Source organism: Poeciliopsis prolifica, unplaced genomic scaffold, assembly GCF_027474105.1.
Source record: "Poeciliopsis prolifica strain line A6 unplaced genomic scaffold, Auburn_PproV2 SCAFFOLD053, whole genome shotgun sequence".
In the NCBI taxonomy this organism is placed as follows: domain Eukaryota; kingdom Metazoa; phylum Chordata; class Actinopteri; order Cyprinodontiformes; family Poeciliidae; genus Poeciliopsis; species Poeciliopsis prolifica.
The window spans coordinates 1,741,941-1,764,022 of NW_026562428.1; the positions used below are offsets into that span (position 1 = coordinate 1,741,941).

At 44.1% G+C, this 22,082-nt stretch overlaps 1 protein-coding gene across 5 annotated transcripts in view; it reads left to right on the top strand.

Annotated features, from left to right (window-relative positions):
* Positions 1-22,082, top strand: part of LOC129378691 (nck-associated protein 5-like) — a 113,653-nt gene that overhangs the window by 29,520 nt on the left and 62,051 nt on the right. For all 5 annotated transcript variants that reach the window (XR_008608077.1, XM_055059118.1, XM_055059120.1 and 2 more), the window contains one exon: positions 15,698-15,771. Coding sequence is in view for 4 of the 5 variants with exons in the window: in XM_055059118.1 (XP_054915093.1) it covers positions 15,698-15,771 (74 nt within the window). In the remaining variant the exon portion in view is untranslated. The remainder of the gene's footprint in view (positions 1-15,697; positions 15,772-22,082) is intronic.

A 22,082-nucleotide genomic window follows, 5' to 3' on the forward strand; every position in this document is an offset into this window, starting at 1 on the left:
TGTCGAATTACTTTTCTCAATAGAGCTCAGTGTCTGAATCAGGAAGAAGGATATGAATTTGGACTGAGCCGCAGAGTTTTGGTGCCACAATGCTTTGGACTCAAAAAGAAGACGAGCGACTTGCCAGCTGCAGAACATTAAAACTAATTATGGATGGTGGCGAGACGACTGGAGGCCGAGCTTAGACAGCAAAGGAAAGCAAGAAATCTCTAGAAAAATATTTTCCTTTTTCTTTGTGAAGTCTAATTACAGTCACAGACTGATTGATGATTATAATTTGTTGTTTGCATAAAACAGAACTGTTTTGATTTCAACTCCAAAAATGTTGTGTTGAGATATTTAGTCTTCTCAGTCTGAACGGTCAGATCAAGTTTTTCATTTTTTCCTTTCATTTCTGGGGAAAGATGAGTTATTATGGCGTACAAATCCCAAGATATTAGACTCACTTGCCAAGACACTGCAAATGAAGACACATTTATAGCAATAAGGAAACCAGAATGGGAAACGTGAAGACAAACATCGACAGAAACAAAAAGACACTGAATTAATGTGACCTTCTATACAGGTTCCCAACAAAACAAAAAACCCAACAATGATAATTACGATGCCTAATATGTCAAATAGACGCAAATATTCTGTAACAGTAATAAGGCTGCCTTTGAGTTTTTTTTTTTTTTTTTTACCAGAACAGTCTTTAAATATTTGTGAAACTCAGTTATGTTTTACATTCTGGCTTTCAAAAGTTATAAAGTGTATCCCCAATTGGTTGAGGCAGGCAGTCATTACTAAGACCGTCAAACAAAGAACATAATTTAAAAATATATATTATTTCTTTGAAAGACTTTAAATACCAGGATTGACTTTCCGATTTAGCTGGAGCAACCTATCTTATGTAGCAAGGTCTAGTTTTCCTAGTTGTGGCTAGCTGTCCTATCTAGCAAGGGATAGCTTTCCTAGTTGTGGCTAGTTGTCCTATCTAGCTAGGAATAGCTTTCCTAGTTCTGGCTAGCTGTCCTATCTGGCTAGGAATAGCTTTCCTAGTTGTGGGTAGTTGTCCTATCTAGCTAGGGATAGATTTCCTAGTTGAGGCTAGCTGTCCTATCTAGCTAGGGATAGCTTTCCTAGCCTTCAAGAGTAAGCTTTCTTAATTAGCTAGGTCTATCTTTCCTAACTAGCAAGAGTGAACTTTCCTAGCTAGTCAGAACTAGTTTTCCAAGCTAGCAAGAGCAGACTGTCCTTGCTAGCCAGGGCTTGCTTTCCTACCTCTGGCTGTTTCATTATATTCCTTTTCTGTCTTATTGCTTATATCTGTAAAAGCAATTCTTGTTGAAAATAAATTGTCAGGAAATTTTTTTTTAATGAATTAGCTCTCCCTGTCTATTCACCGTTCAGTATTTGGAGTTTGATCTCTTAAAATAGTCAGCCATGGTTTTAGAGGAGGTCTCAAAGTGGTTCTTTAGCCATGGCGGGTCCATTGTAATCTTTAATCAATCAACAGTTACATTTTGTATCAGTTTTCCTAAAGTCACACATATTTTTTTTATTTAATCAGAAATGGAAATCAATTACTAATCTTCGTTACTTAATGTAGAAAGAAACAAATGGCTTCTTTGACAGGCAGCATACACGCTTCTAATGAGCCACAATTGCAGCTATGAAAATGTAAATGAAGCTAATTGAGTTTCTTTCTTTTAACTGTCACTTTTCATCATTTTCTGGTCACTGAACAGGGCAGGTGTCAGTTGTTTCCTGTTTGTCCCAAAGAGGCTTGCAGCAGACGTACAGGAGCTCAGTGGTCTCCTGGCTCACATTACAATATGCTAATTCCCCCCCGAGCTGCAACCTGCACCACCCTCCTGCTCCTTCGAATACACACCATGCGCACAGATACACACTGGTGCTCGCACATGCCCCCGGGACAACCGCGGGGGTGGGGGGAGGGGGGCATGAAAAGGAAGCCGAGATGATTAATTAACTCTGCCCTCGTTTTGATACGGCCTTATTGGCTTTCAACACCTCGCGTTCGGCTCCGGAGCTTTGCATAGATTATCCTCCCACTGCCACAACACACACACAACGGGCTTCCACACAGATTCAGGTCAGCTTTGTTTGTCGTGCTGCTGTCGGTGGGCAAGATTTGGACTAAATGACGTTTTATGATGTTTTAATTTTATTACGGGAAAATTTCAATCGATTGGACGCCTAGAATTGTGGAATCACTGAATAGAACCTGTCTGACAACATGAAGTAGGGTAGATCTAATCTGATTTGGATGCTGTGGGATGACCTTATACAGATTAAGTGTTCCTCCACATAGACGTAAAGGGCTCAGTTTGGGTTGTTGTATTTGACAGCAGTCATTGCCATCTTGGGATGTTTACATGTGAGTCAGCAATATGTTTGTTTTTTTCTTGTTTGAGAAGTAAGCATTCATATGTTTGCACCTGATGGTTCTGGCTGATCCATAAGCAAACACAGTACAAGCCTCGATGTGGGCCTTTGTTGTTGCGAGGTCTGCGTGGTTTCTGGACTCCAGGTGCTCCAGCTGGTCGTGTTCGTCCTCTGCTCCCCAGTTCTGCTTTCTTTTCACGGCCATAAAGTGGCTGTCAGGCCTCGGCGGCGGAGCCAGACAATACAACTGACAGCACTCCTGTATGCGTCCTAGACCTTTCATCTGCTCCCTTTCTCTGCCGGCTGAGCTACGGAGCGGCGGTGAGGTTGTGTTTATCGTCCTCTTCCTCTCTGAACAAAAGATCACCTGCCCGGCTGTGTGATGTGTCACATGGAGCCCTGAGGGGAAGCCCTCAGCTTCATGTGCAACGCTGCAACTTGTGCGTCATGACAAGAGCGCTGCAGAATGAGTTTTAAGTCCTGTTCTGGTTTAATCCAACGTGACATGCTCTACAGAAACCAGCTGGTGGTTATTTCCTCTTTCCGTTGCCGTCTCCTGAGCCAGAACTCGATGCACTACGCGATGCAAACACCGCAACAGAACGATGCAACAAAAGCAAAGAGATCCGTGCAGCCTCAAACCTGCAAACAATGAGGCATTGTTTGCAGGGAACCATGATTCTCTCCGATGTGGTCTGTGCTCGCCGTCAATAGCGGAAAATCTGGCAGGGATTGATTTACTCTGTTGAAGTTCATTAGCCATCAAGGTGACATTATTGTCATAAGAGTTATTACCATTATTAGACTTCATGTGTGATGGTGCATCATTAGAAACAATCATAGCTATCCACCAATAAGCTGTAGCCATCTTGACAGCCTCCCTCTGGAGAGGGTTACCTTTCAGCTTCTAGGCTAAATACAGACCTGAGTGGTTTCAGACTTCTGTTTACAACAAATGGAGTTAAACACACCAGACCTGACGCCAACGGTACAGTCATCTAATGCAACAGGACGGTTTTCTTGGAAAGCCGCAGGTTTAAAGAGTAACAAAAGTTTTTACACCATTGGAACAAAGAAAGGGATAGACGTAAGACATATTTGTTATGTCAAATTACTTTTTTTAAGACTGAGAATTTAAAATTTAGAACTTGGCCTTGAGACTTGACTTGAAACTTGCGTAGAAAGACGTGAGACTTTCTTGTCACTTGTGAAACAGTGAGTTCGTCCCACCTCTGAAATATTATAAAAGAAAAGCCAAAGTTAATAAGTGAATCACCTACCTGGATTTTATTACTCATCTTTGTAAACATGCATAAAACCCGGATCAAAACATCATGGGAATCTTTTGGTTTTATGGTTTATGTAAATCGGACAAGGGACAATGCGCACATTGTGACAGTTGGACTAAAAGCCAGATTTCAGGTGAAATGTTTGGAGGGAGGCCAAGATGAGCAGGTTGCAGAGATCAAAGATAGGAAGCAGTTGTTTTAACACCTGCACCTTTTATTACGAAACCTTTCGCTGTTCCCACAACTTTTTTCTGCTGCTGAAAACATCTTTACTGCAATGTGAGATTAAGTAATTTCAGGACGTTGTTAAAAAGAAAGTAATTCAAAGCTGAGCTGAAATCCTTGAGATAATCTGCAGCGTCCGCATCTGAGTTATCTTCTGGGGTGGACATGATGGAGTCTTGGTCATTTTCTCCACAACTCATCTTTACGACGCTGCGCTGCTTGACTGGTGATCCTGGTTCCCCTCATCTGATCGGCGACTGAGGGTTTTTACGAGGCGGCCTGAAGCCTCAGGTGAACCGCACTGCAAGAGTCCGCGGTGTCAACGGTCAACATTTGACCTTTGTGTGTGCCCGGAGGGGGAGGCCTTTGTGCGGCGGAGCCCAGAGGGCCAATCGAACGGCCCAAACATCCATCTGGCCCCAACAGCTGGAGGAGCCGATGGGCTTCCAGGCAGGAAATTATGCAGGACAAACAAGGCCCCATGATTATTTCATTACCTTCATTTCTTTGGGATTATCATCATTTCGAAGGAAATGGCTGCGATGTGATAACAGTCCAACAAAGCAGTCTATATTTACAATTTGTTTAATATTGCAGAGAGGGGATTTTTCTATTTCAGAGGAATTTCCTGACTGGATTTTCCATCTCCTCTGTCATATTCATAGCTGAACAGAAGCAGTCAGGAGAGGGGGATTGGAGTCTCAATTCAAACCACATGAATTAGTGCATTATTGAGTTTTTTCCACCCCCTGACCCACTTCTCTCACTGCTGCGTGGCTGGGGTCCAGGATGGGCTTTATGAACAACCTGGAACTCTCTCAGGATACTCTTGGCTGGAAAATGGGCCTGCTGTGTGCAGAAGAAACCGGAGGAATGAGGGAAGAGGGAAAAGCTCTCCAACCATTGCGAGCGCGGTTGCGTCGAAAGGGCCTCATGCTTCTGCAACGAAACGATGACAGATCCAGCACCGCTAAATACGACCTCGCTGCTTTTACAGTGTCAAAACAGAGCTAATAATATCTGTAAAAATTCACCCAAATATCAATCAAGTAAGGGGGGTCTGATCATAAATCAGACCTCTCGTGTTTATGTCTAAAGTTGAAAACTACTGAGACCAACATAGATGAGGATGGCGGGAAAGACCCAACATCCGGATCAACACTGTTCGTTTACGTGTCATCCGATTTAGTTTTTAAAAAGTCCTGTCTCGTACCATCACAAACATAAATGAATGACCTTTAGCTCTTAACTGTGAGCTCTGACCTGACGAGACGGAGGTTGAGATTCTGAGTCTGGAATGAGGGAAAAAGATTACAGAAACATATTCTTTACTTTTTCCATTGCCTTAATGGAAGCATGTCCTTCTTTTGTTTCCTTCTGTATGTCTTTTATTTCTTTCTGACCATCCTTACTCCCTTGCTTGCTTCATTCCATTCCTTCCTAGCATCCTTTTTTGTGCTTTCTTTTCTTCATGTGTCCTTTCCTTCATTTGATGTATCCTCTCCTCCATACTTTCCTCTCTCATCCCATTCCGTCACTTTTATCTGGTTTCCTTCCTATCTTTCCTTCCTTGTGTCCTGACTCTCTTCTTTTCATTTCTTCTCTTCCTTTTCCTTTCTTTCTTTATCGTTTCCCTTCTTTCATTGCGTTGATCACGTCGTCATCATCTGCATCAACTTTTACATCTGACCCATTCCTAAGGTCAAAGATTACTTTTTTGTTCTCTTCTCCCAGGTAAATGTGTAGAACATGAACTAATTCTATATCATTAGCTTTAGCTTTAGCATCAGCGTTACCACCAGCAGTGATAGTGATGGTTTGACGTTTCTCTGATTATTGTGTGGAGTTCTTTAGGCCTAGTATGCTCCACACAGACTGACCTACTCAGGGACAAAGCAGGGAGCTTTGTTCAGCATGATGCCATGACAAACAGTTCATGCTGAAGGTAATGCTTTCATGGTTACTGCAAGGCCGGCCTCGTCTGTTCAGTCCGGGCTTGGATGGAGGACTGGGGGTGGGGAGTCGGTGGGGTGCCCCAGATACAGAGAGGTAGCTGAGCAAACACACAGTGGTAGAACAGGGTTGTTATTGTAAGATCAGGAGGTCCGGCCATGCCGTGGAAGTTTTCCCACAGTAGAGAACATGTCAAGAAGTAAACACAGAGAGACATGCTAGAACACAAGCTAACTCATGGTTATACTTTCATTTATTTACCATCTGGACTTTTGAACCCTTCTAGAGGACCCTGTGTAGCCCCTCAAACAGAGCGCTGATGTCACCTCGTCTAATGGGAACCAGTTCTGATGTCAGGGTCTTCCTCACGTCCATCTGGATGGAATAAAACAAGCATGGTTGCTGAAAATCCTGATACCAAAGACTTTGAGGCTGTAACAGCCTGGATGAACTCCTACTGTATGCCTTGCCAGGAGCAGGCTCCATGATGAGGCACTTTACTGTTTAATGGATTGAGTTATTGGACCCTTGGTCCGGGTTCAGCTGCTCTGAGAGGGCGCTGTTTGCATTAGCCCATAGAGCTGATGCTGCTGTGTGGACATGATCCGTCCAAGGTGAAATCATTGCTTTGACATGGAGAATCAGGGAGACAGAAGCTTTACTTTGCAACTCTGGTTAGCCAGAATGGCTTTGTTTAGTGATGCTGTATGCATCTGGCTGGTGAAATATGTCAAAAATGAAAGTATAACTGATATTTAGCAATGAATGAAACGACATGAATTCTTGGACTTGAAATAATTTGCATGTTTGGTTCTGCTGAGGAGAAAAGTTACTTGAGTCTCTGGACCTTTCTTAGACATAGATAGATAGATAGATAGATAGATAGATAGATAGATAGATAGATAGATAGATAGATAGATAGATAGATAGATAGATAGATAGATAGATAGATAGATAGATAGATAGATAGATAGATAGATAGATAGATAGATAGATAGATAAATCTATTCATGCATGGATAAATCACTAAGTGTCTGGAGATGGGATAGACTGGCAGACAGAAGGAAAAACAAATGGAAAGATTCCTGATGGATAGTTGATGTCAGGTGAATTCTTGAGGGTAAACAAATGATGAATGAACAGATGGACGTGCTAACTAGCTAACGGATAGATGGATGGACAAATTGAATTACAGATGGATGTTGGATGGTTGAAGGATGGATGAACAGTTGGATGGTTGGTTGGATGGATGGTTGTTTGTTTGGTTAGTAGGATGGATGAAGGATGGATTCATATTGTTTTTAGCAGCAGTGCTAACTAAAGGCTAACTGGTCACTGTGCTCGGCTCTGATGCTCCGTCAGATGACTGACTATAATGACTCTGGTGACCTCACCATTCACAGAGTGACACAGACAGACTGTGTCCTGCATGTCCCACTGTCCTACATGTCCTACATGAGACAGAGCCTGTTCTATATTTTTTATTGATCAGCCTGTTCGATGACGATATTGTGATTTACATAAATGCCTCCAGCTTGGGGCTTTCCTGGCTCTGCTCCACCCACTCCATGCCTACTGGAGCTGTATAGCTGGTCACCTTCAGTGGGTTATGCTGTAGGGAAATGCATTCAAAACCCTCACCATCCCCCCACTATCTCCTTCTGCTGCTTCTTCCCTGTCAACCGTTCTGAGAAATAATTCATGACTCCGAGAATGATCATCAGAGCCCAGCTTAAATCAAAGGTCAGAGGTCACGGAAGCCTATCTCTTTTCACATTTCCCATCAGTCCTCTGCTGTAGGATTTCCATAAGAAGTGGTAGGACTGTATGGGTTTTGTGACATTGGGAATCTGGATCTGCTGAGTTTGGTGACAGGAACCAAATGGCCTCCTTTCGTCACATCACCAGTTCAGCTTCCAAACGAGCCCTGATGGAGACGGGGAGAAAACCATAAGCTGATATTAATACTTCTTCTAGCTTGAATCCAGGCGCTTACATGTACATCTGCCCGGCACCTGGCTTGGCCGACCGGCTCCCCAGCAGACCATCAGACTGTCAGTAAATCACTTCCTGGATTTAAGAAATAGAGCTGCAGCGAGAGCATGGAGCAGTCAGGCAGTTTGATGAAGGGTTTCTGGCTGGAGTGTCTGTGGAAACAAAACCTTCCTCGAGGTCAGGATGAGCTGCTGCTGCTGCTGCTGCCGTAGCAACAATGAGGTGTTGACATAAAGTTGCTGGTTGAACATCAGGTTGAACCTCAAGTACCTGGCCAGGGGATCAAACTCACTCTAACAGGAAACCACATATCTACATCTCTGGACCCCTTTGGAATAAGACAAGTTGTTTTCATTGTTTAAAGTCACGGCGATCTTGGCTTATGTAAAAGAAAGTAACGACAAAGCATTTTATCTCTACCTATTCTGGCATTTATTCACTAGAGATCATTTTGACAGACGACCCAACAGGAAAAGTGGAAATTTGCTTTACTGTCAGACAGTGGATGTAAATAGTTGGTTTGTAATGTTCTTCAGGACAGATCTTCATCTTTCAGGACCCTGGAAACAATAGCACCAGCAGAATCCTTCAGTTTCCAGCATCTGTTGACCATCTCTCATATCTTCCCGCAACTTTCCGTGCGTCTTTGCCACCCTTCTTTAATTCCCCGATACATCTTGTTAGAGATTTTGTTCATCCTATTTGTGACCAGGTGTCACATTTTCCCGCTTTTATTGGAATGTTTCTTTGTTTTCTTTGTTACACTATGGTTAAATTGAAGAACAGGAACTGGTTCTGCTCAAGATATTTATTCCTTTATCTTCTTTTTGTGGATCTGTCATCTTTTTTTCCATCTCAGAAAACCAATGTTGCAATTCTGCATCTACCATTGTCCGATACAACGCTTTTTCCTCTCTCTGCTGCTATATTGAGGTTTTTGCTTTCAAATATGGTGAAAGTCTCATCGTTCTCCACTTTTACTCGAGTGAAAGATTCACCTTGACGATGACTTCGATTTATGCAGGCCCCTAATGCGTGGAGGTGATTTAAGCATTTTCCAGCTCTGGAAAGGTTTGGAGAATGAAACCGGAGAGTATTCCTCCAGTTTTGTCAACATGATAAACGTCAGCGTTCGTAAAATGTGTTTCTCCATTCCTTTTATGCTTTTTTGTAATAACTGATGGGCAATATCTCAATTAAAAAATACTGTATTTGTTTTCATCCATCCAAGCTGAGTGAAATCTCTGGGAATGTACTAATTTACGTGACAAGTTGGCATTATCAGTGCTATCAGTTTTAGTGGTATTTTGTGCACCATGTCGGTCGTTCATGGTTCTGTCTGGTCCTGTCTCTTTTGTCCGCCCGGTTCTCTGGTGGAGCTGCCTAGATTTCACCTCTCTGTGTTTTTTCTGCCTCCCAGAGGCCTGTCAACTCCCGGCTTCCTCTTCACGTCCGTCATCGCCATGCTCCCTCCCAACCAGACTACACCTGGCTGAATATTGGCCCCCAGATCATAATAAAACCCAGCAACCCTTAGGCCTGTAAAATTCAGACACTGTGTCACAACGGCCTGGAAACCCTCCCCCAGACTTTCCTAGATTTCCATCTCGCTTGTCAGCACGCTGGATCCTGCTTTGGCGGTTATTCCTGAAGGATTGATTTCTATCTGGTCCGCCCTGGTGGGTTTAAATGGGCTTTAAACAGATTCATATTGGGTATTAGTGCTGAGGGCTCCCAGGTTGATAAAGACCGTGACTTGATTCCGTGAAAACACTCGGGTACGGCCGGTCGTCCTGCGTCAGTTCTCGCTCTGCGGAAATGATTGGTGTCAGCTCCGATGAGTTTCATTCCCCCACAAACAGCTTTGCCCTGTTCCCAACAGGCATGAATGGCCCACTCTGTCAACCCAACCTGCAGAGGAGGAGCCCAAACAGAGGGCCTATCTTAATGTTTGGAAAGATAATCCGGAGGGATCTGAATTCCTGTCGGTGGCGAGGTGTTGATGTTTGGGCTGGGCCGGGTTGTAGGTGCTGGCTGGACCAGGGACATCAGATAACCCAAGCTGCTGGAACTCACCCTGGATGATGAACAGGGGTCTTTTTGTGGCTTGAACACACCTCGCTGCTGGCCAGTAGTTCAGATGAAGAATATCCTGCTCACTGGAGGCATTGGTTACATGAAGGTCCTCAACTAAATGAGGCCCCTGTGTGCCGTTACAGTCAGCCACTGTAGCCCTTCGCTCCTATTCAACATTGTTTGGACTCATTATTCTGTTAAGAGTATTATGTCCTTTCTATTAGAATTATTTGTTTCAAAGAACAGTTCATCTGAAAAGCTCAGCAACGTCAGTGTTGTTATGGATTGATGAAAGTTTTTAATGTGGAACAAAATGGTACCTTTCTGGTCAGCTCTGTAAATAGATACATTGTTTGGCCTTTCTACTGTATCTAAAATGTCAAGTGCCAGATAAACACGGGTTGAGGCTGCTATCTGATGCTCTAGTGAGGATTAGGGAAGAAAAACAGCTGGCAGGTTGCTTTTTTTCCCTGAATGCATACAATACTTCCAGGGATTTTGAAATGACAGATTAAAGATAAATATTCTACAAATCAGCCATGTTGTGAAGATGCATGGCTGGTGCCTGATATAACCGTCCCGAGTCATATCTGTAATGGACGCCAGCGCCATGGAGATGGCGGTTTCTTCCCTTATCCAAATGAGAAATGACACGCATTAACCCCAGAGGAAGCCCTGTGCACCGATAAACGCCACATCCAGAACGAGGGGGGTGATGGGTACTACCATGGTCCGAGGATATGAAAGGCAGATCGCTGAGCTGATAGAGCGAGGCCGGGTCGTCGGGATGAGAGTGAAGAATGGCCAGCAGCTTCAGATAAGACTAATGAATTTAACCAAGGCTGAGTGATACGTCTTGATATGAACAGAGGCAGGAGGCGATTAGTCAGGCTGATTAGATCCTAAAACTGGATCAGTCATGAATTACATTAACGCATGTTTTTTTTTATTATTGCGGTGAATTAAATTAGTTTGCTTCACATCGGAGGCTGGCATAGCAGCAGCTGTGGCCTGGCAGGAGACCAAAACCAACACTGGCACATCTGCCACACCTCACGGTCCTAATGCATCTTTAAGTAGGCCATAAACATCCACCGTGAGAGAAATCCTACTGTCTGTTGGCGAAACCTTTGCCCTGCAGCGGCCCATGTGAGATCAGAGCCTTCTGTCAAACCTGAAGCTCTCGGGTTTTCAATGATGCGGTCCAGGAGGTCAGAGCGCCATGTCGTTGGGCTGCAGGGGAAGCAGAGACAGGCTGGGGAGGATCAAGGTCCTGACCTTGTCTTTGGACAGGGTCTCATTCTCACAACGTGTCTTATCGGCTACTGCCTGCTTGGATCTCTGATCTGCCGACGCATCAAGGTGGTGGAGGGAGCTCAGCACCTCTTAAAGAGACAGGACCCAGCCGGTTCACCACCGTTTTTCACTCCAGATCCAAACCAGATGTTCTGCTAGGGTGGGATTACTTGCTCTGACTCATAAATGAATAATGCATCTGATGTTTTATGACTTCTAAATCTGGATCGTGATTTTTACATGGATGGAGTTCAGTGAATCTGTATGTTTGAGTCTGTTCTTTCTTTCCTTAAAACAATCCTCCTGTGAATAAAAGCCAGAGGTTCATTTGGTCTGCTCATATTTCATACTTCCTGAAGGGAGAAGAAGCAGTTGGACCCCTGCAGTGACAGAAGGCAGGGAGGTGTTGACTTATCAGCATAAATGCAGCAAACTTTACATTACAAATACTTAAACCATCAGGATGGAATGAGTTCAGCCACTGAAGTCAACGCTATTGGCTGGTGCCAATAGTTAGTTATATACCTGAACGGTTATATAACTATACAGGTTAGTTACATACCTTATATACCTGAACTAAACGCTGAATGTTCTGCTTTATAGATCTTTAGTATCGTTTTGTTTGGACAACTCAAAGATTGGATCAGCAACGAGCTTAGAGAAGCAACTGTTGATGCTTGGACATCTCCTGAGGGTTTTTGAGGCATTTCAAACTAATTTGTTGTCAAACAGAGTGAAAGATTATTCAATAAATGGATCATTTATGAGGCAACTTCCAGTAATCACTGAAGAGCTCTCAGCAAATACAGTCCAAGGTCAGACCATCCAGTCAGATCTCTGTTAGCATGATGGTCTCATCTGTTCTTTGAAAAACTTTTAATTATGGTGGTGGAGGACGGTCTACGTTTCACTTCGTCCAGAGGTCCTGGACCCTCGGCTACTTAAAAACAATCTCTTCCTTCAGGCCTGGAGTCTGTTGAAGTTTGAATTGATTGAGCTCGATTTCACCCAGTCGCTAAAGTTTGGTCATGACTTATGTATGAAGGCAATGGTCAGGCGAGGTGGAGTACAGATTGTAACTTTTTTTTTTTCTGCAGCCACAGGTCAAAGACAACATGCAGTTAATAAGATCCTCTATATCCTGCAAGACAAAAGCCAAACCTAATGCTAGTTGTTTAGCATCTTACGCCACTCCCAAGCTAAGTCCTGCAAGCAGTGATGCAATGTTGTAAATCACAACTTTCTCAACTGAATTCAGGAATGCTGTTCTGCATCCAGTTCAGATGACTTAAAGCTGTTTCGCAACCGATTCATTAGTTGTGATTACGGTCGGCCCTCTTGGTGCCAAACTGCTTCGCTGCAGTTGTTAGAGAACCGGTCCGAAGAAATATACCTTCCATAAAGTCTCGGGTCAGTGGATTCAGCTCATTGTGGTCCGAGCGGCAGTACCTGTCCTCAGGGGAGCGGTGTGGCTTTCACTGGAGTCATAAAGCCGTCAGAAATAATGCTCGGCTGAAGATATAACGCGCAGCTTTACATGCATCTAGTCCTGCTTTAAATCTCCACCTTTAAACGCCCGCTGTTCTCGCACGACCCTGGGCGTGCGGCATTCCCTGCATTCCTACATGTGTGCTGAGGATTATTTCAGTGCCCTGTCATTAGCAGAGGTCTGCCTGATGACAGCACAGACTTACACGGCTTTGCTGCACTTTGATGTGGCCTGTAAATATTTCCCAAGACTCCGGGCTTTCGCCCTCAGGATTCCCTTTCTGGAGTCGCTGAAGGATCACGCTTCTTATAAATGTTTAGGACTTATCTGTCACAAATACTATGGAAACAAACTGAATATTTAGATTCAGCTAATTAAATGAGAATAAGATATGACGATCTGCGGTTTAGAAAGTGTCTATAATCCAGCCAGTGATAACAGATTACGTTTTTGCACTTTCCTGTACTTTAAAAGAGGCATAAATGGTGAAACATTTCTAAGTTTAAACCTCTGTCAGAAAAATAAACCCTTACACAACATTTGATTGGAAACATAGTAATATCTAGAAGTGGTAGTTTCCCATAGTTGCGTCATAATTTTATATGAACCATCGAGGTAGTTTTATGGAGCTACCAGAGTACCTTTCTAGTGCTTTTCTTGAACGTACAAGTAAGTCACAGGGTACTTTATTGCACTTTTCGTCATGTTTGACAAACTGCAACTTGCAGGTTGTATTTCTGAAATCTACAAGTTTTTTGTGTTTTTTTATTTTTATTTTTATTTTCTACCTTTGCTGCTTGTAGTTGTCGAGTTGTCTGACCATGGCATTTTCCATGCTCATTTTGAGTATCACATTAGGAGGTCTAATTTAATCGTGATTTCATTCTCATGATATCTTTTGTTAGCCGCATTTTCTCCACCATTGACTCTTAACTCTTGTCCTTGTTAACTTGGTTGATGGTCAAATGGCTTTCATATAATTTTGGCACTAAGAGATGACCAGATGGCTTTAGGCTGCTGCTCTGAACTAACATGAATGACTTCTCAAGCTAATGCGTCGCATTAGCCTGAAAAGTCATGATGGATTGCAGTTAACAGCGTTTCATTGTCATTTTTCAGAAGCTATTGGACGTATATTGGCAAACTCCGCTCCACGCTGTGAGGCATTGATCTGTTGTTGTGTTTTGGTTAAAAGCCCAGCTGGGCCTTCACTCAGCAGGGGCTCCGGGTCTTTGGCATGCTCCTCCGGCACCGGCTGAAGCTGCAGGGCGACGACCGTGTTGGAGTGGCAGTCTCAGACGGAGCGTCGGAGTAGCAGACAAAACTTACTGTATTCTGAACATCTGGACTGGTGAGAGTTTGCTTTCAGGGCCACAGGTTAAAAAAAGCGCATGGAGTGATAACAGCAGCGCTTGAAGTACAGTCGGGGCCTCAGAGGTCAGGATGAGCTCAAACATGACTCCAGGCAAATTATTTACCCTCCACTCATTGACTTTACCTCCCACTTGGATCTTTATGTGAAAATGCCAGCTACATTCTTGGAGCTTTGCAAAACCCTAACAGTCCGAATGTTTAGCTACGATTAGGTCATGGTGCATGGGTGGGCACCGACTTGTTTCCAAAAGGCTCAGTCAATCCAGTCAAAGGGTCACAGATCAGATCGGACAAAATAAACGCCAATGAGGTGAGGCTGTGTGAAAAGGCTGAGGCTTTTCCCTGTTTTCCAGCAGGATGTGCTTTATTCCATTTGACCTGGTCAGTCGGAAAGCTTGACCACTTCCAACCGCTGTCTGCGGACTGATATGGTATATGTGATAAGAGCATGTGTAGTTTTATGGCTAAAGGTCAGACTAAATATGAATGATATGAGCTTCCGGAATCTGAAAATTGACAATATTTAAAAACGTTGAAAATCTGTCAGTAAAAGTCAAATTCCTCCTCAGCCATTTCATGGAAAGTATTTTAAGAATGCGTTTAATCTCCCTTCTTCTCAATTCTCCAATTAAAAATATGCTTTTCAGAGTAGCTGGAGGTTTTACAGCTGATGACCCTTGAAATACATTCAGCCCGTCAAAGTCCATTTATTTCTCGTAACAATAACTATGTGAAAATACGTTTGCGCCACAGCAAAAATGGGAATAAAGACAACAGTCTGCGTCAGTATGCTCATCTGAACCTGGTAGCTTATGCACCCTGATGCTTCTGCTGAATGACAACAGGAAAATTCAATATGTGCTGCTGCCGTTTGGGTTTTGTTTTCCTGTTGATTCTGTTTCAAAGAATGAGTTCACACAGAGTTATTTTTGCCAGGCACTAATTAGGCAGCTGACACCGAGAGCAAAGCGAAGTAGCTGAGGCGCGGGGAGCTGCAGGAAATGTAAAAATAAAGGGTTTATGAGTGTTTTCTTTTTCTGCTTGAGTGCGATTTCTTTATGGGAATCTCCGGTTTCTCATGAGCAGAAATCAATGGCGAGCATCTGTCCCGCCGAGATAACCGCTCGCCCATGGGACGCGTCAAGCACACGTCTAATTAATTAGTCCCAAACCTGGACTGGACGGCTGTGACAGCATCAAGTCACAACTGACTGGATGTGTGAAAAGCCAGATATTTGAAGTGTGGTGGCCCTTTTCTAATGCTAACAGCGCCAGCGTCTGTTTTATACAACCAGACCACTAAAAAGCAAATCATTAGGCCAAAGACCAGAAGTCCTCACATCTGTTTTCCCCATTTAGCTCGGAGCCGTAGCTCATTCCTGTAACTCGGTAGCGCACGGTTTGGAAGTGTGGGCTATTCCCGAATGACATTACACAGCTGGGGCTGGCTTTGGACGCTGCGCCAAGCTGCTTCTGGATTTGCTCTCTCAAAGAAAGGAACCCTAATGTCACCCCCCTGTTCCAGAAGGCTTTCCATTAGCGGTGTGATTTAGGAGGACGAATGAAAAGTTACTAATGCGCATAAACCTCTCTCATCTCTTCGTGACAGGAGTACATGGACGCCAACAAATGCATCGACGAGCTCCTGAAGCAGCTTGAGGAGGAGCGGCGAAATGTCCGAAGGTAAGCAGATGTTTTACTGCTGGAAGATGTAATCCATCCCCGACCAGCGGCAGCAGGACAATGTCGCCTGCTTCTGAGAGCCAGACAAGCTTTGTAGCTCCGCTTGAGAAATGTGCTTTGTTGCCGGAAGGCCCTGAAAGTGCAGGACAAAGCCGCTGTTTCTCAGGGAGAAGCTATTGGAGCAGATTTGTGCAGACAATGGGAATGAAGAGCTTATGGAGATGCCAATCTAATGACCTTGTCCCCTCCGTGCTCCGAGCATCCCGGCTCTTCCAATGATGACAGGAGAAAGAGACGATTTTTTAAACTTCGCCCTCTTTTGTACCAACCTCTCACCATCTCAATGGAGCTGTGTCCCCCAGCTCCAAGTAATTTTCTCCCTGAGTGAGCAGAGAGGGCCGGGGGCTGGACAGAAGGGGATGTAGGTCTCAGGGTATGTGGCTCGGTGAGGGGGTGGATGACCACTGACCAGCCCACTTACCAGGCCAGGAAAGCCCCCTGAAAAAGGAAGCGATGTGTAAAGGAATGACCCTGAAGTCATTGGTGCCCCGCTTTCTGAACCCCCTTTGTGACCTAATGGCTACTTAGAATGACCAGAATGTTTCTGCATGAGCTGACCTGTGGTTGCACTGCCAGGCCAAATGCTTTCATAGCCATGAACTTGTACTGAGCCATTAGACTAAACTACAACATCGCTAGAAGTCCCAAAGATTCCCATCAATAACAACGTTTGAATTTGACCTTTATTAGGTAATGTGAGTCTTTTTATTATAGTGAAGGACAGATCCATAAATCCCTTAACAGAAGGCAGCAAATGACCCCCAACCGAGGTGCAAATACCATCGTCTGGCACCTCTAAAATTAATTATTCCCCCACTCTAGGGCATCTGGGTGTTCTTGTTCAGTGTGCAGTAAACCCAATGGTTGACTGCAGGTGACAGATGTCTACCTCTATCACAATGCCTCATGGAAATGCTCAGGTCTCACAGTTTTGCCCCAGAAACCCTACAAATCTCACTTGGAACTCTGTTTTCCGTTTTGATTTTTTTTTTTCCATTGTTTGTTTATTTACTATATGTTAGTGTGAAATAACTGAAGTGCAAAGAATTGACTTTTATTTTATTTGTCTTTTGATAATGTTTGCCTTTGTTTAAAGACTCTATAGTTGGTGTTTAGGTATTGTTAGTAAAGACTTCCAATAAGACATAATTAACCAATGATATTTTCAAATTTTTTGTCCACTTTGAGCATTTTTTAACTCGATAACACAATCGGCTGCTGGAGGCCCTCGAGCCCCCGACACCAGGCTTGGCAGGTTTTCTGGGGGAAACCTTCAGGTAAATTTAGGTAGAAATCTTCATCTAGTTGGCTTTGGACAGCCAATGGTAGCCTTCACAAAGGCTTGTGTTGAGGTAAGAGTCCTGTGTCTGGATTTATTTTGTCTAATGGAAGAAGGTGTCCTCCGGAGAAAGTCTGTAACTCAGGCCAAAGAGTTGAGTAGCGTTCTGAAAACATTCTTCTTTAGACTAAAGTCTTCTACAACTTTCTCCATGCCAACTTGTTGCAGACACTAGGGGTCCAACATGATGGTGCTGTGTGACATAGCATGACTAAACTGGTTTGCCTAAAGGGAAGTGCTACCTACAAAGCCGCTTTTGTCTTTCTGAGTGCGGCGGCAGACATCTCTGTAAGGAGATTCCTCGCTCCTGAGATGCAATCATATCGGAGGTAGTAAACAAACCCGCTGTCGTTGCTTTGAAAGCCACAAGTCTCTGATGCGCAGCTTTTTCGTAAAATAAACAGAACATACCAACCACGAAGGGTTTGTTCCCGTTTCTTCTGTTTGATACAGGCGGAGTGAAGCTGATGAATGACTTCACAAAGGCTTTTGTTGGGCAAAAACACATCGTTGTGTGGAAAAGAAAGCCTCTTCCCTCATTAGGCGGCACTTTGCTCTACGCTGTCCATGTCTCTCTCCACCCCTAGGAATATGGGCCCCATCAATCCGTCAAGGGCTGAAAGAGAAGCCCTCGCATTCTTCCAGTTCCCCTCATCCTTCTGCCACGACCTTTTGACCTGGGGCTTTCATGTCACTCATTGGGCTGTATTATTGGCCACTTTCACACTAGTAGACAACACCCATTAGGTGATTATGACTTTACACAACTTCAGATCTGGGAGAAATCTACATTTTCACAAGAAGTCACAGAGGGAATTCATTTTAATAGTACTCTGATTTAAGCAACTTTAAATCTAGACTGGAGATTTCTTGGAGAAACTTGAGTCTTTTACTCAGCAAGATTTTAGATCTGAAACAGTTGAAGAACAAATGTCTGAGCTGGTTTCTTTTCCATGCAGTATTCTGCATTCTGGAACCTTTGTCCACATAGCTGTAAGACTTTGAAATAATTGGTTCCTTTTTTGTGGTACTTTACCTTGACATCCACAGGAAGTCTGCATTTCCAGGGGAAGTTGCAGTGTGGCTTCTTCTTTTTGGTTTGTGCAACTTTAGTTCTAGATTTCCGAGAGAGATTTCGGTGTGTTCCTTTTCTGGTGCTCATTGTTGGTCAACTTTAGGTTGAGAAAACGTCATGGCGTTGGTTTAATTTCTGGTTTTGGCAAAGAAATTCCACATTTACGGGGAAAGGGACAGTTTGTAGGTGTTGTCCCTTTTGGTATCCCTTCCTTTAGCTCTGACTGAGCACGGAGAACATCTGCGCCGTCTCCTCTGCGGTGAAGCCCGTTCAGACGGAGTCTCTGCATCGCTGCTCGACGGAGAACAAAACCCCAGTGGGACCCATCTGGGTCTCTCCCGCCTGCTCCATTCAGTGCCGTCACATCCTCATCAGACGCACAAAAGCTCCACAGCGACGTGTCAACGTCAGACGGAGCAGATCCAAATTTGGCAACAGCGGACAAAAACATCCAAGGATGTTTGCGACGGGGATCGTGGGTATTCGTCATGTGTTTGCTCCAGTTAACAGCGAAGCGATGACATTTGTCTTTGCTGGCTTGAGTTTGTGACGGACGTATGGTCATTGTTGGAGACTTGTGCTGAGTGACAGACGCATATGGAAGCGCCAGCATGGCTGAAAAGCATGACGGGCCAGGATGACCTCTTTCTGGCAGGCTGCTGCGTCAACCCACCGTGACTGTGTAATCTTCAGTGGATTAAAACAATGCAGATTGGATATTTTCCTCCGCTGGTGTGTCCCTGCTCTGAGCTGGCTCCTGGTTCTGACCTTGTTTTTAGTGGATCAGAGGCTCCAGCGCTGCCGGGTCGGGCTCTTCCAGCTCTCACCTGTTCGGTTCTCAAATGGCATTCACCTTTGACCTCCTCCACACCTAGCAGAGCAGAACGGATACTTGGCGGACAGGGGCCTCAGCTGGAAATGCAACCAGCTGCAGCTCAAACACAAAGAGACGGCGTCTGCTGATCAATAATCTATCCATCATGTTCAGAGCTGCTTCCAACAGGGATTATAGGTGAAACTAGAGACGTTTGGCGTCAAACAGATCAATATTTCAACTCATTCATCCTCTTCTGGTCAGAAGCAAAGCTGGGGCCACTTCTGACCCAAATTCTCACAGAACCTTTAATCTCTTAATCCAGGAGTTTTCAGCCCATAATCGTTTTAATCAACACCAATTACCTCAAACCAGTCTCTACTCGTCTTACTGTGCCACACAAATTAGAATTATAGAGTGCTATCAAAATATGTTCATTAAATTCTTTCCACAAAATCATTCTTAGATGAGAGATTTCTGTCTGCTGAGTTTGGCCTCTGTTGAGCTGTCTAAGGGCCTTCTGCCACTTTAAATCCAAACAAGCTGCTCCTGGCCACGCCCCCAACTCAAGTGTTTACACTTGTTCGTAAAAAAGGCTGCAAACAGAAACAATTACGCAAGTATTCATGTTAGAAAAGCAGAAGTGGAGCCTCCTGCACAACCAGCTAGAATGCAGCAGGGCAAGTTAACAACCACACATGTTAAACCAGTTGACCAAACGTGTTGCTAGGAACAGGCAGTGTTTGCTGATTTGTGATATTACGTTCTTGAAATTTTTGAAATGTCTTTTTTTTTTTTTTCCAGACACCCAAATAAAACATGAACTTATTGCCAAAGATGGCTGTTCTCCGGCTGTGTTTAGAAGCAGCAGAAATCCAAATGTAGGAACATTCTAAATGTCAATTTTGCTTAATAGATCTCCTTTAATTAATAACAATCATAAAATTCAGCTAAAATCTGAGTGAACCTCGTCTATGTGTGAGCGTGTTGTACGGCTAACGTTTCAGGGAGGCAGTTTTGAGTCAGATGAAAGGTCCGTAAGTCGACTCTGTGGCCGGTTCTGATTAAGACCGCGTTCCCCACCAGGGCTTGTGCGTTGCCGTGGCGACCGCCGGGCGTTTACTGCTTCAGCGAGACGAGCTGTCTGATCTGGTTTGGTCCCACTGGGCGGTTAGGAGCAGGGTCGCTGTGGCCTGGGAAGTGAGTGCAACCCGTCTGCTGGAGGTCGCTTTAACGGCCCAGACCCGGATATGTGACAGGATCAGTCACAGGAAGTCGTTTCCGCCTCTGGAGGAACCTCTCTGGGTTTTTCCTAATGAAAAGCTTGATTAAAGCTTGTGGGCGCTAAATTTGAAGCAGCGTTCGCCCTCCTCTAATTAACGCCAGCTACCGTTGAGCTGCGGCGGCGGCGGCTAGCCGGGGGTCTCCTCGCCCTCCGGCCCACTCCTCGGCAGTCCCGTAAAACCAAGAGGATTCATGGGCGGCACTCTGACGTCTGGGCGCCGTCAGAGTGCCGCTTCGCTTTTACAGCGCTCAGGAGAGGCAGAGGTTAATCGAACTGCTTAATGAAGCCTTTTACTGATGCTCCCTCAAGGTCGTCCTCGGAGGCAGGCCTGGCATTCCCAGGCATTCCCAGGCATGCTGCTGCTTCTCCTCAACACACAAACGCACCACGCTGCTTGGTTTACTAAAGATTTGTGAAATATTCATTCAAAGGTAGAAAATAATTTTTATGAACCAAACATACTTACCTACTGTTTGCTCAGTCGTCTTTTATCTTGGCCTTTTGAAATAAACTCAGGCTCTTATTTTTGGATAATATGACAATCATAGTGATTTTTTCTTCAATGAAAGTGAATAAACATCCAGTGTGTGTGGATGCTTTTTGCTGACATTGAGCTTTGCAGTCCTTTACATCCTTGTTATTTAGGGATACAAACAGCCTCTAAAACAGCCAACAGAAACCAAAGCAGTCCAGGTAGTTTTTATAAAATAAACCTTGAGAAAGTATAAAAGTTAATGGGTGTATTAGGTTCACTTTCTATGGCCCAGAAAACCAACCAGTTTTATGGAGTCTGATTCATAATTAAACAAATAAATGTTTTAGCCTGCTTCTCCAAGTGTTATTTTTCGGACTAATGTACAAACTTGCAGGTTAATTTAGTGGAAATTACAACAAGTTCGAGAGAAAAGGCAGGTCTGTTGAACTGCGGTCATTGTTTCCCAGACAGAAAAAAAAAACCTCTGTGATTAGTGGTTGTGCGGCTTCTATATGTTGGGTTCGAAACAACTTGCGACATGTTTTTCTCGGATTTAGGACTCAATAGAGCATTGTCTGCATTCCTGGAAGAAATTAGCCGTGTTTAAGAGCCGTTTTTTTTTTTTTTTCCACTGAGCTCTTGTTTAATCCCTGCTGTAATTACAGTTGTTGGGTTTCCTTAAAATGAGTTATCAGCTGCTTGTTTGATGTCTTGTGGGAAAAATTTGTGCTTTAATGACACACTGATGGAGAATGGCAAAGTTTTAATCTGATTTCAGACAGCGTGTCTGGCTGAATGCAGGTTTGCCTCAACACTCTATTAACCTGAGATCCTCTGAGTCGGGTTCTTGTGTTGGAGGCCTATTGAAGCTGAAGCAGCTGTTTGGACCGATGGGTTTTCTGTGAAAACATCCTCTGTGTGTGATAAGCAGGATCCAGCGCGTGTGCCGTTCTTGTTTATAGTTTTGGCTGGTGGGAGTCACAGTGGCTGCATCCTCGCTATTCGGGCTCAGGGCCGCCCCAGGGGCCCTGGAAACAGGAAGAGGCTGAAAATGTGTGAAATCAACAACAAAATGGTTAGGAAGAGGTGAAGAATGAAAACAGGTTTTACTGACTCTTCTTTTGATAGAATAACTCTAGTTTCGAAAAGTTTGTGGTTCTTGTTTGCTGACTGTACTTTACGCTTTGAGTCCTGTAAAGTACCAGATTATGGGGAGTTTAGAGAAAGTCATTGGTTCTCTGAGGCAGAGTTTCCCAACCTTTG